This window comes from Formica exsecta, unplaced genomic scaffold, assembly GCF_003651465.1.
Source record: "Formica exsecta isolate Colony F162 unplaced genomic scaffold, ASM365146v1 scaffold233, whole genome shotgun sequence".
In the NCBI taxonomy this organism is placed as follows: Eukaryota; Metazoa; Arthropoda; class Insecta; order Hymenoptera; family Formicidae; genus Formica; species Formica exsecta.
Window position 1 is genome coordinate 1410368 of NW_021849616.1, and position 17123 is coordinate 1427490.

Genomic DNA, 17123 nt, shown 5'->3' on the forward strand with positions numbered 1-17123 from the left:
AAAAAAAAAAAAATTAATATAATAATTTAATGCAGAGTAAATTTTTAAATTTTTGAATTTTTTTAAAAATTTTATTATGAGAAAAATGATATTTTCCTTTAAAATCTAATCCTTATTGTATATGAGTCAAAATATTGGCAGTAAATTTATGCAACGAAAAATTTTTGTTATTTTACATGTAGCTGTAAATTATTATAATTTATGTCTTACTAATTGCCTGTTTCATACTTATCGCGTCTGTCAAAAAATCATTAATTACTCGCGCTGTTAATTCTGAAGTACGTAAAATATGATTCTGTGAAAAAAAAAAATGAATTTGTAGTGTTTGCAAAGTCATTAACTTTAATCGTCGAGATCCATCGATAGTGTAGTAGATAAGCAGCGTAAATAATTCATGCAACATTTATTTTGATACTGAATCTTTTCTGGAATCGCGAATAAAATGGAGATTGAAAGCGATTCGTGCCTCTCACAAAACGGAACGTTTGAAAGTGCCGATATAATTGTTAAGCACGTATCTATTTGATCCGCATAATTATATTGCTCGTTAGATCAATTATCGTGTAATTGCAAAATTGTGCTCTCTAATCCGCTACTTTCCTCCTATAAATATTCTAGTGTGTGCCCGCTGGAATAGATTTTAATTATTTCACCGCGACCATCGAAATGCTACTGTAATGCAACATTCTCTTTCAATTACCTCTCGCATTTCGTATTCTGTGCAGCACGTTTATAATGCCAGCGAAATGGAGATAATGAAAATACTTTATGAGTTGCAAAATTGAAGACGAGATTGCCAAATATCGCGCTTTCAAAAGGCCTCTCGCTATATGTAAACTCGGTACGTCTATATCTTATGTTCTATTTGTCGTAAACGTAATGAGCATGCTTAGATTTAGCAAAGTAGTATCATTCGGTAAAATATCGAACAATTTGAAATTTTCCTGGAAGCATTTAGCTTTCGCGACCATTCGGCAAATAGCTCGCATGGTTGTCGCTCGTAAATATCGATCTCGTAGATAATTTTCTTTTTTTTTAGTCTCATGACATTAATTTACCTGCCTTTCTTTCGTTCTTTTTTTTTTTAAAGAGAGACGACTCGGTCAGGCGCGAAGATTAAATCCGACATCCGGCGGCGGAAAATTCGACGAATAACTATATGTCAGACGAAGAGAAGAATCGGGTTCGTTATAAAACATGATGCTCGAGTCACGATATCAAAAGAATTCTATCGAATGCTTAGCCAGCATCGAGTTTATATGCGCGTGCCTTGCGAATCGGGATTCCAACACCATTTTCGGAGCATACGCGCGCGCATCTTTGTACGTATTACGAAAGAGAGTGCCGTCGGAAAGATTAGTCATCGGCAGAATTTTAATGAGTGTCGATCAATTAAACCGGCGTCGCGAAACGAGCGTCGCAAAACGAGCGTCGCAAACCGCGGCCGATGCAAGAGTAATTAATTACGGATACCGATGACAATTATAAAGACGCGCGCGAGATGTGTGCATGCGTATTTCTTATGAGAGAATTTTCGAGAATCCTCTGTCCGCGACGCACAGCGGGTACTTTGTGTGTTGCTGAGTAATTAAAATCAACGTCCACGAAACGAACTTCTCGTGCCGATTTATATACACTTCATCATTACGTCTTGTCGCAGAATGCAGCTCCTCTGAATTCGCCGCTGCATCGAGACAGAATGCGCTGATATAATGTCACTTTCACGTACGAGCTTCCCCTTTTTCCATTAAATCAGAAAATAAATAAAGCTGGCTGTCATTGACATTCTGTGTCAGTGGATTAATTACTCACGCATGTGTAACCGATTTCATCTCTGCATGCAGAAAGAATACATATGTTTCTTTTTTTTTTTTTTGGAATGGAAATAAGCGTACATCGCGCGCTATATTTGTGGGGACAATGACATTTAATAAGTTGCGATATTACATGTACAATTCGCCGCGTCAGCTTCGTGTAAATTCCCATACTTTTCATTTTACGCTCGTGTAGGTTCGATAGGCTCAATAGGCTTTCTCTTTCTCCCTATGCGTTCGCGTCGCGATCATATCACGTTCTTGCACTAAGAGCTTATTATATATCAAAGATGAACGTTAAACGTTACATTACGTTATATTCAATACAACTGTTTATGTAACGTGAAAGTGTTTAGAGAATATATTAAAATTCAAGTGAATTAATAATAATAAATTTTACATTAATAAGATTTAATTTTGTATTTGATATAAAGATATATAAAGATAAAAATTCTAATCTAAAATCTAATTTACAATTTTACTTTAAAGATTAGAATCAAACTATCAATTGTTAATTGAAATTTCATGACTTGAATATGATGCAAATATATTCCAAAGTTATTTACAATTATTCGAAACATGAAATAGAAGCTGATATAACGTTTTTTAGTATATTATTAAGCATCGCGGCCAAGGGAGATACGAGTATCGAAATACACCTCAATACATAATATTTTGCTCTTAGTCGATTCTTGGCTCCGTTTAAGATAATAATAGGTTTCTCTACAAAAAGATTGTCGATTATTTCTCTCAACATTGATGACGAAATAGAATATAAACGAAGGCAGAACGAATACACAGAATGCGCTCTTCGCCTTCAATTATATCTTCTTTAAACGCGTGCGTAAAAATCGCATGTTTTTAACGAGCTCCCAAATTCCATGCACGCAACGTCAGTCTTTCGCTCTAACTTTGGCTTGTTTAAGATCTCTGTGAAACTCATCGAAACTTTTTTCATGCTTACCCATTCACAATCGGCAAATATTTGTACGGCGCTGACTGACTCTTGCCTCGCGAGGATCGTCTCAGCTGCGAGCATTTGCGAACGAGAGAGAGACAGTCAGTTCTCGGTCGTAAAGAAAGTATCTGGAAAAGAAGACAAGGCCGTGCGATAAGTTCTGGCTTGACTTTATCGGCGCAAAATATCTACTGTTACGATCTTTTTTAATTTCCGCTTCACGGCCGACTTTATCGTTTCAATGCCGAAGCACTGACCTCGGGCTCGTTTGGAGATTCCTCGCGTTGTCAATGACGAGATCTAGCGCGATAATAACCGCGAAATGTACGTGTACGCGTAATAAACATTCGATACTTTTTTTCGTGTCATCGTCGAGAGATCGCAAGCTGTTAACTCTGTAGTACAGTTCCAGCTGCAACGCACTGTGCATGGCATTAAATGGCTATTTCACTCTGCTGTCTAGAAAGCAGATAGAAATTTATTGCTACTTCAAGAAGATACTCGGCATCTTCTGCATTGCAGTTGCGTGACCTGTTACGAAATAACAATATCACCGCAGTCCGACTAAACGGAAGACTTCATCGCGCATTTGTCCAATTTTCCACTGCCAGTGTCATTACATTCTTAATCGATTTTCTCCAACAACTTCATTCGAGATATGCAGCATTATGTAAGGATTATATAAGATAAGAAATTCTTATGAAAAAAACTAGATTGTACGAATGAAATCGCAAAAATGCAATTAAGTCTATTTTTCATACAATTATACTTAAATAATAATATATTTAACATAATAAATAATTTTTTCTTGATAGATTAATAAATCATTAATATAAAGTTGTAAATCTAAATTAAGGAAATGCAAAAGTAACGACAATTCCTCAGATAAAGCTGTTTACCTAAAACTGTCTTACAAGATTAACGTACGCAGAGTTTTGATTAGCAGTTTACCTCGCGATTATATTACACACTCGATAAATATATCGAGTATTTTTGCCGCACTCTTCGTGTAGCCTTCATAATTAAACGGTGGATTAACGTGTAAGGTTAATACCTTATATGAGGTGATTCGTAAGGCCAAACCGCTGCTCGTATATCGTTCCCGTTATCGCGATTGTAATAGAGTTTTACCACGATCGATACATGGGTCAACATGAAAAATCAACTAGTCCGTTATCACGCGGGAGATCCTTCTTCTTTTCTCGTTGGCAAAACCGCGACCGTTAAATCGGTACCACGCACGCACGTGGAATCACCCACGCGAATCGTCCTTGCCGCCGCTGGCGCATTCGTCTCGCCTTTTTCGTTCCGAGAGGATCGTCCTGGTGACCTAGAGAGAGGAGCAGTAGGTGTGCCTTTTTTTACTGTTATCCTCTGGATAATTTATGTAGTTTGTTAGAACTTATCGTCTATTAGTTCGTCTTAATTTGTCTATATATTATAAGTGTAATTATCTCCATTATTATTTACGATATACATGTATATTTTTACGATTATTTTCTTATCATTTTTTTTTGGCCTGCATAGTTAAAGCAAAAATAAGCATCTCATACTTTCAGCTTTTTTTTATACTATATCAGGGCTATTAAATGGGACCCATCATATTTCCGTATGCCAGGATGGCCTGCATAATTAAAGCAAAAATAAGCATCTCATACTTTCAGCTTTTTTATACTATATCAGGGCTATTAAATGGGACCCATCATATTTCCGTATGCCAGGATGAGATCTTTATGAGCTTACCGGCTGCACGAAATATCTATTTTCGATCGCGTACGAATAGCGTGACGTAACGCAAGACGCAGTTACGCGCTTTGAAATGACGTTTCGAGGAAATTTGCTTTCGTCCATAGAGATCAGTGGCCCCTGGCCATTGGGGCAGGCAAATTTAGACACGCCATGTGTGCGCCGTGCCGTCTGTTCTCGGCTACATAACCGCGGAAGATTTACGCGAGTGTCGAAAGTGCATCGGCATGGACAATGGCGTTTAAGTATAAGACCACAACGCGCCATGATCCGCTAAAGCAATCAAACAGCACTCCATTCGGGATAAATCGAGAATGAGCAGTATTTCGCAATGCGCATTTCTCTTGTGGATCAGGAAACATCACACCGTGCCACCGAGATGTTGATAATAAACCTCTCCAGTATAGCGTAGTACTTCTATAACATTTATTCGTATAACACGCTAAATGACCGCCATATAATGCACTAGATAAATATCAAATTTTGTGAAAAATTTTATGCTTTTTTTATAGTAAACACAAGATATTTTCGAATATTGGTCAACTCATGAGTATCATATGGTGGAATCAAAATGCGGAACACATTCCCCGCGTTGTATAGAAATACTGTGATAAATTCACGGAAAATTCGCAGATTTAATAATTCCAATTCGCCGTATCTCTCAATAATCCGAATTTATAGATAAACCAAACGCATAGATCGTCACGTGTTTACTTGTACGATAAGAATATTTTTTATTGATCTTATGATAAATTATAATTTACTAAAAAAATTTACTTTTTGTTTTGACGCGGAAAAATGCATTCGCCCGTTATTATCCAGAGGGTGAAACGATTTTTGCGATCACTCTATAGAGACTAATAAAGGAAAGAATAAAATGTTTTTTTCTCGATGATCTGTGTCTCTTATGAATCACGTGGCCATGGACGATCCGAGACGTAAACGGAACTCCTTGCCAAACCGGGCTACGTTGAAATCATCATCATGAAGATAATCACCGCCTTCGCAACTAAGTGTTCACGCAGCTAATCTCGCGACTGCCATTAGCGCAGGAAGACGGCAGACACGGCGTGATGATCTGAGAGGAGAATTGCCTGTAGGGCTGCGTGTGTCCTTAGAAATGAGGTTACAGTGTGTACCTAGATAAAATTTATTCTAGCTCAGCTGTGTATCAGCTGTTATAAGAATTATGCATAGAAATGTTGACAGAATATCCATTGTTTTCGAAAATATGTTCTCATTATTATATTTAACAGATTAAATTATAAATCTTTACTAGATTTACCGCCATTTAAATTCTTAATGATAAAATTAACAGAAACTTGTTATTTATTTCAACATGCAAACATTTTTTAGTATATGCGTTAAAAAGAGAACTTTTATAATTTCAAGATACTCGTACGATCAAAATATGATGATATAGATAAGAAATATACATATATCTTTCTCTTTGAATGCGTTTTCCTTGTAATTTCGCTGTATACTTTAATGGCTTACATATTATTCGCAACGTGAAAGCTTCCTACGTCCCTGCGTTTACGACTAGATCACATAAAGCGTAAACAGTGTCATTAAGAGCTTTAGCCTCGAAACTTAACTAGCGGAAATTCCGCTGAATCCGCGCTTCCTGTCACTCATTTTGCAGGTCACAGCTTTCTACCCAGAAGAATAAAGATTGCTTTATTATTTTCGCGTAGTAAAGTTTCCGCATATTAACTAGTGAGATTTGTAGTACAAGAGAAACTCATTCGAGTTATTATAGTTCTGATAATGTTCTGGATTTATAAAGACAGAATTGTGACACGTATATTACGATACATATTTTAATATTTATGGTTCATATTTAACTTATAAGTATTCCTCAAAGATTCTTTATATAAATTTTTAATATGAACTTTTCTTAATATTAAAAAATTCTTAATCTGCTGAATCTTTGATTTTATAGATTTTGATTTTTTATTTTTCTGAACTATATAAAGTCACGGTAATTCGTGGAACTAGAATTCTATGTCTCTTTCTCGATTTTAAATAGCTAGATAGATTCTAAATAGAGATTTAGAAATTCTTGATTTCATTCTTGATCTATATAATTTCGGTACTATAGATCTTGATTTTGCCTAATATTTTATTTCGTAAATCCCTGAATCTCTTCTCGTATAGATTTCTTTAAACATAAAATGATTTTTAGATTGATTGAATTTTTTATCACCGATCACGCTCGCCATTTGACATGCAGAATTTCACATTCGTGGAAATTCTCTCATAGAGCAATCTCAATACGGAGGACGCTTTTCAGGATCGTGAATGTTTAATGCAACTCGCGTGATTGAATCGGTTGCGCATGTTGAATGATGATTTTTCATTCACGCTCGTTCTCACGAATCAGTCGCTCGCGCGATTGCTCTGGCCAAAAGAGATCTCTCGTCTTTTGCACATATAGTTGTTTTATTTGTCGTGGTGGTCAGTCGCGATTCGTTCCGATTCTTAAGCGAAAGGTGCGCAGTTCGACGAATCGGTTGTTTAGTCGTTCTAGCATGGGCGAGGCCTGAAACTTGTACATATATATGTACATATATATATGTACACCGCCATGAACATTTTTTGCTGCTCTCTTAAATAGATTGATAGTTCGTGCCGGGAGATGCAGCACGACATGAGTGTTGTCGTTTTTAAAAATGTACTTTTCTTCATTTAAGATGAAATTTCTTTAGTAAAGTTTGATTCACCAGAAAATAATTATAAAATTAATTTTAATTATTTGATTAATTTTTTTATATTGATTTTATAATGATATATATATTCTTAAAGAAAAGAGGACTCTATCAGTCCAACAATGTTTATGAACTAATGTCAGACACACGCTCGAGTCGAGTAATCATCTGCCGCGATCAGTCTATTGTAATTCTCCTCCGGCGTGGCTGAATGAATAATGACATCAGAGATGTGATTTACTAAAGTGACAAATTTGACTTTAGTAACGGGCAATGATGCTTAAGCAACTTATGCAAGCAGCAAGAGGCCAGTCGTATAATCACGTAATAAATATAGAATGCAGGTTTTTTAACCCATTCGTGTGAGATATAAAATATAATATATTACTAATAATATATATAAAATACGTTTCACAATAACATCAAAATTATATAAGGGAGCACAATTTCTCAGATTCTCTGGATCTTTAGTTGTATAGTTATTCAAAGCTTAGTCTTTTTGATCGTAATCATCAAGATAAATGGCAAGCTTGATACCCATATTATATGAATTTCTCCGTTAGACGAACCATCTTGACGTTTTGATAAATAGAGTTCCACCGTGTAGAATTTTATTCTATTTATTCCGTACCACTTTTCCGTTATGAGGGAATTTTACGTGCGTGCATATATACATACACATGAAAAATGTATATCACAAAGCTTTTAGTCTGCTGCAACATCTGCATACATCTTGATTGCACAAGACGATTAGTGGTTTCTTGGAGCGAATTTTCTGCAGTCCATCTGCTAGTGAATTAATCGCTCGACTTCTTCTCTCGACCTCAGTAGCGTATTCACCGATAGATCTAAGCGCGGTCATTTAAGGTCTCATTCGTTGAGAGACTTATTTTAAAAACTACCTGTCTTTTTTTTTATTTTCAATTTAGTAAATATTTCTAAATAGGCAACTAACATTGCCTTTCTGTGATTTAATTGATCGACAGTCATGCACGTCACATTTCACATTATGCTAAACAAAATTTAGAGCTTTTTAAAATCTTTTTAATACGTTTCTTTCTCTTTTTTTATTATTGTTGCAAACAATAATTAAAAAGGTTATTTCAGCAACATTCTGCAGGATCTAAACACGTTGAGTGTTCTAAATCCACTACTGCTCGCACTACACGCGAAATACAAGTCCGTTCTCTTCCGCCTCGGCAGAATGCCCTGGCCTGTGATCGATGTAACGACGCTCATTGTCTCGTAATGAGACTGGGAGGGACAGGATGCCTGTGCATGCACATTTCGTTTCGAACGAGACACCACACATATACACACATATACGTATTTGTCTATTTAACACAGCCGATGGAAATCCATCATCTGTCACGCGAGCAAGGAGACAATAAACGAGTTCGTACAGTTCACTCTTGATCGGTTTACATATATAACATGTAGACATATAATTGCAGAAATATTTCGCGAACGTGTCAACGCGCGTACCGGCGCAATTGTTATATTGTGATTATAGTCGATTATTCTATGCCGTATATATGTGATTTACGCTTATACATACATCAAATATACGGTGCATCGATCATTATGGAAAAAGTGCAACGACATCGATCGGATGATTCACCAAACAATAGGGAGCGATACGATGAATAGCGGCGACGGATTTGCGGATAGATAAGTATGACGCGTTGCAACAATATAGTCTTCCTTTAAACTGTTGCGAGACGCGAATATTGCAAACCTTTTCAATTTGCGATAAGAGCCTTGCGAAATATCGGATGGGAAGAATGCAAGTACAAAGTTGCTGTTTCGTGCAAGCGAAATCACTGGACTGAATAATTGGACGAAAAGACGATGTCTCTCATGCCGGGAAGAAAATAAATTCTGATAGTTAATCTCTCTCAAAGAGAGTCATTTCCGGCCAACCGGAAGGCCAAATGAGCCGCATCGTCCTTTATTTTCATCGTTAGTTACTATCTTTCTCTCTCTCTCTTTCTCTCTCTTAGTTACTTGGATTGAATCTTTTTACCAAGAAGATACCAATAATCTTGTTGAATTCCAGATTCAATTTTAAAAACTAGTGAAAGTGCCGGGGCCGCTGGTATTGATCGATCACTGCGCTTTCATTCCATTTTGTTGTAACTTGATCTTTAAACGGGGCGCACGTTCGTAACAAGATAGTTTAATCGAGCCTATTAGGAACTTGGTTGTTTAATAGTAGTGAGTAAAATTTATTCACGCGAATAATAAAACATGCGATTTCTTGCGAATACATATATTAGCGTATATTTTTTATATTTTTCTCGATATTGCTGTTAAACTTGATCTGAAGTTTTGATTACGCACTTTTATATAAAGAACATTATTTATCTTCATTTTTATCTGTGGCCGATCACAGTAATATGTGAAATCTTAAAAGGTGCGGCACTCGCTAATCAATTTGTAATATTATTATTCTTTTGATAATTGCTCGCGACAGAAAAAGAATCGAATAGAAGTCGAAAGAGAATAGAAAAGAGTTAAGAAAATGCTGCTGAATAAAAAAAAAGAGCGAAAAATGGGGAGACGGGAAAAGAGTAAGATATTGGATGATTGCATAAGTTCGTGCCCGATTTTCATAGATGGCATTAAGTTACTGCATGGCGGAGTTCTATTGTTTTCGTGTGGTAATTGTTGCTTACACCGAATAGATGACATTGTCTTATGTCAATTTAGCGTCAGACATTATTCAGATAAGTCCATTTTATTCTTTTGATAATTGCTCGCGACAGAAAAAGAATCGAATAGAAGTCGAAAGAGAATAGGAAAGAGTTAAGAAAATGCTGCTGAATAAAAAAAAGAGCGAAAAATGGGGAGACGGGAAAAGAGTGAGTAAGATATATTGTAATGACAGAGACACACGTATACATACACACACACACACATATAGACCGGTATAATTATGCAATTTAGATTCAGCTTTACGATTCCGGTTTGGGTTTATTAAAAGTGAGAGTGGGCGTGCGGCCTCCTCTTTCTCTCTCCAATCGAGAGTATCTATACACGCATACATGTGCTCGCTAAGGGGAGGGATAACGCGTTCTTCGTATAAATGCAACATCGATGAATCCCGCGTGCTGGACATTATTCCTCGAGAGGCTGCCATGAATCTTCCCGACGATGTGTATTATAGTCGCGGATTCGGTAATCTCGCGCGCTACGACGTGTTCTCGCGGACAACCGCCCTCGCGTTAAATCACATCGCGTGAAACGCGCATACGAGCTTAATGATCTGAATTATGCGACCAGCGAGAAAGACGAATCGCTCCAATTATTACAGATTCGCGAAACCGCTTATCAATATGATTTAGGTAAAATCCTGAAATAAATGCATTTTTATATCACCAAAGTAAAAAAATTGATGGTACATAGCAAAAAGAAGATTTTGCGTCAAAAGTAAAAAAAATAATAAGAAAATAATAAAAAAAGTTACACAAAAATAAACGTTGAAATGTTGTTACTTTTAGATAATAATTAAAGAACATATAAAATTACGCGCATGTTACATTATTGAAGAATATGTAGAAATTCACGCATATCGATACTGAGATAAAATATCAAGTACAATATATTATGCAATTAAACAGAATGGATTGCGAGTTAAAAATAATTGGATAGATATGTTTAGTCATATAAGAAACTGTGTACTTCAATTTTTTGCAAATGCTAACTTATACGTGATGATTCATTGTCGTTACATCGTTTTAACAAGTCCAATGCTATTGAGGTCACGGATGACCGACACTTTCGTTAGTATCGTGGGAATTATTAGTGACTGGATTATACAGAATGTTTCAGACCTAGCAGGTAATATTTTAACAGCGATTTTTTTATTTTGCACAGTTTTTTTTTCATAATAAAAAGATTTTGAAATTTATTATCGTTATTCTTGAAGCATAATTTATGAAAATGCGTATTTTTAGTATGTATCTTCATAATTAAGATTGGTCAGTAATTTTTGTCAAAAATTGAAAAATAGAACCGTACAGCTATACGATAACAGATTTCTATAGAGGTATAATAATTAGAGAATAATTTTATGACGTAATATAATTAATAGATATTAATAACGTATAATTATTTTTTTTTCTTCTATCATAAAAATGTAAAACCACGTGATATTTTTAGTTCGTCGAACGTGTCGACGGTTGAACCCTGAAAACTTAACGTGTACGCGAATTAGGGGAATTAGAAAATTACGCTCAAGTCCGTTACAACGGCAGCTTGACGATGCGCGCGCTAATTAATACGGCTTTTTTAACGGCGACCCGCTTCGCGTTATTATATTTATCTGTACTTAATTAAAAAGATTGTGTCTATATATCTCTGTACATTTCTATCAAATCGGAGAAAAGCTCCGAATATTTTAATCAGCGTATATTAAAAGATGGGAAAAACGGTCTCAGATAAAAGTATATTCAAATGTATATGTAAGCTTTTTACTGCCTGATATAATTATCTATTTGAACGATGTAAAATACGTATATGTTTAAAGATATATAAGAAAGAATTTACTTGCACTTTAATGGGCAGTCGATTTTAACTCACAACTTTCTCGTCCTTTGTCCATTAAATTGCGGATATACTGCAGAGAGAGATATGTAAGAAAATAACTGTATTTCCACCGCGCCTTCCACAAATGCCGGAATTTCTGAAAAATTCGCGCGAATTACGATCGTACAATTACTATATTATACATATTTATATGCGATGCAATGAACATTCGTACACAAATCGAATCGCGAGGGGTCACCAAAAGGTCGACGTACGGTCTGATGTAGATTTCTGGGCCCTTATTATTTATCTGATCCCCCTTCGCGCCGCTGCTTACATTGCCGGACCGTAAATACCGCACGCTTTAATTATGCGCTGTTTTCGTGTTCCTTACCATAGCAACCAAGATTTCGGGGATTAGTCGGTCGGACTACCGTGTAAAGTTATGGCATGTCTGCCCCGACATCCGACGCTTTTTATAAGGTAATCGTGCCCCCCCGTCCAGTCGCATAATTAGAACATTCCTTTAGAGCTTTCTGTTGGATGGACCAGTCTTCTTCGTATAAAGAAAGTTTTACTAAATAGATTCTACAGCAAGTATTCAATTTCTCGATGCGTTTAGATGCAGAATGTACTTTTATTATTTTGCATGATTTCTATAATGATGATTAACGCTTTATATATTAATTCATTATTTTTGTGGTTATTATTAATTAATAGTTTAACAATTTAGGATTATTTAATATTATTCATTTATTTATATATTTTACATGTATATTTTTTTGAACTTGGAATCGTTTAATATTTGATTTATGAAATGTGTTAACTGTAAGTTAATTTACCTCTTTTGAAATGTATCAAGATTTTATTATTCAGGGAAGAAATCTTTCAATTATATCAACATTTGTAAAATGCCTAACTTTGCAAAGTTTAAAAAATTCATAGTTATTAAAATATATTTTAAGAATCATTCATATTGTAAAAACTCATAACAGATTTGATATACATATAATGTATAATAATGCAATATGAAAATTTTTGTTTATGAGTTAAATACTTGATGCTTACTAGTCGATTATTTGATTTGATTGTGTTCTTGTGCGATAATTTAATTTTTTTATTATCTGTTGCAGTTATCAGCCTCGTCGCCCGGAGCTATTTCTTCTGTGGTCGCTCCGGTACTTCTGAAATATCGAGTATGCAGGCCTCGATTGTTACTTGCAGGCTCGAGAGCCGAGGTCGATCCCGCAGCCGATGTAGCCCTTCTACATGGCGAAGTTTTACTTATCGAGGATTTTGCTCGACAGTACGACGCGATTGGAGGTAATTAATCTTTCTTATCTTTTTTATATTTCATAGACTTTATTTTCATTTTGAGAGATTATATGGAATAAAAAAGAAAGAGAAAATAAGTTTTATTAAATTACAAATCTAAGACTTAAAAGAAAATTTATCATTTATAATGTAAAATTCGTTCAATTATAATCTTTGTAATTTCTTGAAGCTAATAAAAAATAAAATTTTATTTTATATTTCTTTTATAGAAAATTTTTCTATTAAAAATTTTTGATCTTTTTTTATACATATGTACGACAAAAATCTGTTTTTTGATGCGAGAAAAAAGTAATCGATTATAAACTTTGTGCTGTTATTGGAACGGGAAAATGGTATTGTTTGGCAGATACAGATCGGAGGTACAGAGCCACGGAGAAGCTGTTACATGCGGAAGAAGAATATCACGAAGCATTATGCAGTGCTAAAGAACTGTACGCACATCCGTTGGCACGAAGTTACCCCGAATTTCACGATGTTATCTTTCAACCTTTCACAGACCTATCGCGGGTCAGCGCGGAGCACTGCCAAAGGGTAAGTTAATATAATTGTGCTATATCACAAATTCGATATATTGAATCCGAGGCGTTATACGAAGTCATAAGAGCTCTGATACAAAAATTAAATCATGATGATTCAATTATCACATTTATTTTTAGAAAGAATATTTTTAAATTGTCACATTTATTTTTTATATTCTGGAGAAATATTTTTATATTCTTCTCGAATATAAAAAATAAATGTAAATGCAGGATTCTTTCTATGGTTCATGCTATACGTTACTGGACATACATTATTATCGACGGGCTCTCTAGACATGAACGAAAGGCGCGTTGAGTAGTTCAATGAAAGATGGCGACACGTGAACCGACTTTGCAGACACCTGTTGTTATACACCTGTTGATTCACACCTGTTGCTTCTATGTGAAGCAGTGCGTCTTGCTCTGTCCGTTATAATTATAGTAGCGCCAACTATTGTAACTTTTTCAAGGGAGAAAAGGGAAAGAAACAGAGAGAAGGTAATAAATATTGAATGATCGAATTTAATTCATAATTACCATAAATCTGATCGAATAACATAGATTAACTTTTTTTCTCCTTTTTTTTATTTGTTAAAGTTGATTTTTTTGATAAATTTTAATATTAAATATTTTTAAATTAAAATTTTGGTAAAGCAATATCTTTACATAAAATTGAACGAGAATAAAAATGCCATTGGTAAGATATCTATTCTCATATATGAAATTAAATGCACGAAGATCGTTCATTTTTATTTGCTTATCACTTGGAGATTACCCATGTTTTAATATCAAAAGTGGGCGTATATATAGTAACGAGAAACGGACGGATATGATCACGCGTTAATCTAATTGTTTTCTTTAAAATAGAAATACAGTGCAGAAATACAATATAATCAAATTGAAATATAAATTGGAGGATAACACGTGCATAATTAAAAATTATTAAAAAAATAATAGTATATCTACAATATTTAAATTATAGTTTATATGAAAATTTAATTGTAAATATCTTATCAGGATACTATTAATTTTCCTGAATTATTCGTATGTTTTCTGAAAACGCGATCTGAAATAGTAACTGGATACGAATGCGCTAATAAGCGAATGCGATCTCTGGCACGGAGGCCAGGCACGTACCAAGTCGCATTCAGCAGCAGCAACGGCAGCAGAATCCAGCCACGTGTGGACATGTTTTCTTTAGGGCTGACAATAAAGAGAGGATGTCTGTCCTTCGGATGTAAACACAAAGCTGCGCGGGGGTGGGAAGAAAAGGGGGCGAAGAGCCGGTTAACGAGTCAGGATGAGCGATGACGGTGGTTAGCACCCTCATAAATATTGACTTTTACAAGACGACGAGCGGCGGTACGGACTTCGAATCGCGGCGACGTTACTACCTCTGAGTCTGCGCCTCGTAAGCAACAGCCTCGTAAAGTGAAAAATGTTTGCGGCGCGGAGATCGTTGCGCGGGATTCGCGAGGCGAAATAACCGAGGGTGGAAACGCCCACCTTCTTTATTCTATGCACTCAACATCGCGCGATCATCAATAACAAAGTTGCCGTGCGGCAAAAACGTCGCAAAAATCGGGCTCTCGTATTCTCCCTCTTTCTCTCTTTTCCCCTCCCCTTCCCCCTTATTATTCTCTCTCTCTCTCTCTCTCTCTCTCTCTCTTTTTCTCCACGCGATAAATCGTGTTCACGTTCGGGGATCCTGTATCGAGAGAGAGAGAAAGGTTATTGCGGGCAGTTGGATATTAATTGTAGCGACTTATGATCTCTCTTACCTTTATATTTTATTTTCGTCCCGATTGGGCGGAGTGACGTTTTAAGTGGTGCGGCGATGACGGTAGACCTTGATCCGATGCAGTACGATTTACATTTTATTTTAATAAGCGCACAAAATGTTTATCTGTTACTTTTATCGGTCTGTTCGTCGTCGGTCGTAATTTCCGAAGATGATAATTTTGAGAAAAAGGAATCCTCCAATGGGGCATGTTACACGCGACCTTTGTTCCCAACGTGACTGGCCAATTTCCTTTCGGAGCGAGCATTATGATTAAGACACTATCTCCGCCGCGGATGCTACTTTTGTGGCACTCTGTACTCCTATGAGCTTCGTAATCAGCAGATAGAATCTATCGAGATTTCTCGAGGTTACATACAATTGAGTCGTAAATATTAATCATAATAAGAATAATCGTGTTACAACAATAAAAACAAAATTTGTAGCAATTATTAAAGATAATTACTCTTTATTAATTTTTCCTACGACTCAGATTAACGCGTGTTTCGAATAACATAAGTGAAACGCGATAATACGATTTGATACTTGTTTTTTAAGAAATATTTCTCTTTTTTTTTGAAAATTTATTAAAAATAGAGAGAGAGAGAGAGAGAGAGAGAGAGAAAAGAAAGCTATTTTTTTAGGAGAGAGCCGCAAGAAATTTTTTTATTTAGGATTATTATACTTTATATTAAATTTGTCAAATTTAACAAAGTTTCTTCTTAAATCAAAGCAAAGCAGTAACATATCCGTAACATTAACAATTGATGACATTATCCAATCAGCGAATAATTGAGACACTGCGATGCTTGTGTAATAAAGCGATACTATAACTCGATTGAACTTCGGAGAAGAACGACAGTCCCATACGGGCGAAACTGGTTTATCTCTGCTCGAAGGAAGTACAAGCCGTGCCTTGTATTCCGCGTGAGGATTTACCGCAGAACGTTTACCGAATTTTAGCGCCATAAAGGTGATGCGGGTTTCTCGGCGCGATACAAAAGCGCGCGTTGCGGCGTGGCGGACCGCAGGTTAATTAGCGAAAACGCTCGGGATCGTTCTCGCCGTTCTCGAGGAGAAGAGCATCACGACCGATCTTCCCGGTCTTCGTCGTGTATACGTCGCATGCTTTTTCACAGCGCGCTCTTTTTATTCGATCCCATCCGTGCGCCTCTCCTTTTTCGCGTGGCCTACGTTGCTGCAATTTCACTTTGGAGGCACCTCAGAACCATCGAGCGGGCAATTAGAAGCAATCGCGCACCTGGAGACGTATATATCTGTCTCTCCATCTCTTTCAATCTTCTCTTTTTTTTCTCCTCCACGGAAATAACAGAAGCATCTCTGCTTTATTTATCTCTTTAGTGGTTTCAAGAAAATTCTTCGAGGAAGTGGAACTGTTGACGAGAGAACGTCCCTCTCATGTTATTTCTTCAATCCTCCAATCGTGATATTATATCAAGGTTAACGTTCGATGTAGTTTTTTGAAATTGTTTATTGAACATATTTTATTAAAAAGATTATGCAAATTTTTACAAAATTATATCCCGATAAAATTAACTTTTCTATAAATAAATGGAGAGAGATTGCAAATATTTTTAATATAAAATATATTTTATTACTATAATGCCAAAAAAGATTTCTTAATAAAAAAATTTCAACGATTTTATTCGACAAATAGAAATATGCGAGATTTAGGAAGTTCGATAATGATGTTCCGAAGAGAATCTTAAC

The 17123-nt window shown here is 35.8% G+C and overlaps 1 protein-coding gene across 3 annotated transcripts in view; it reads left to right on the forward strand.

The window, feature by feature from the left end:
- The window catches only part of LOC115235763 (rho GTPase-activating protein 20-like), a 199780-nt gene that overhangs the window by 24313 nt on the left and 158344 nt on the right, over window positions 1–17123 (forward strand). For all 3 annotated transcript variants that reach the window (XM_029807730.1, XM_029807729.1, XM_029807731.1), the window contains exons 2-3: window positions 12893–13082; window positions 13441–13625. In XM_029807730.1, coding sequence (XP_029663590.1) covers window positions 12893–13082; window positions 13441–13625 — 375 coding nt within the window. The remainder of the gene's footprint in view (window positions 1–12892; window positions 13083–13440; window positions 13626–17123) is intronic.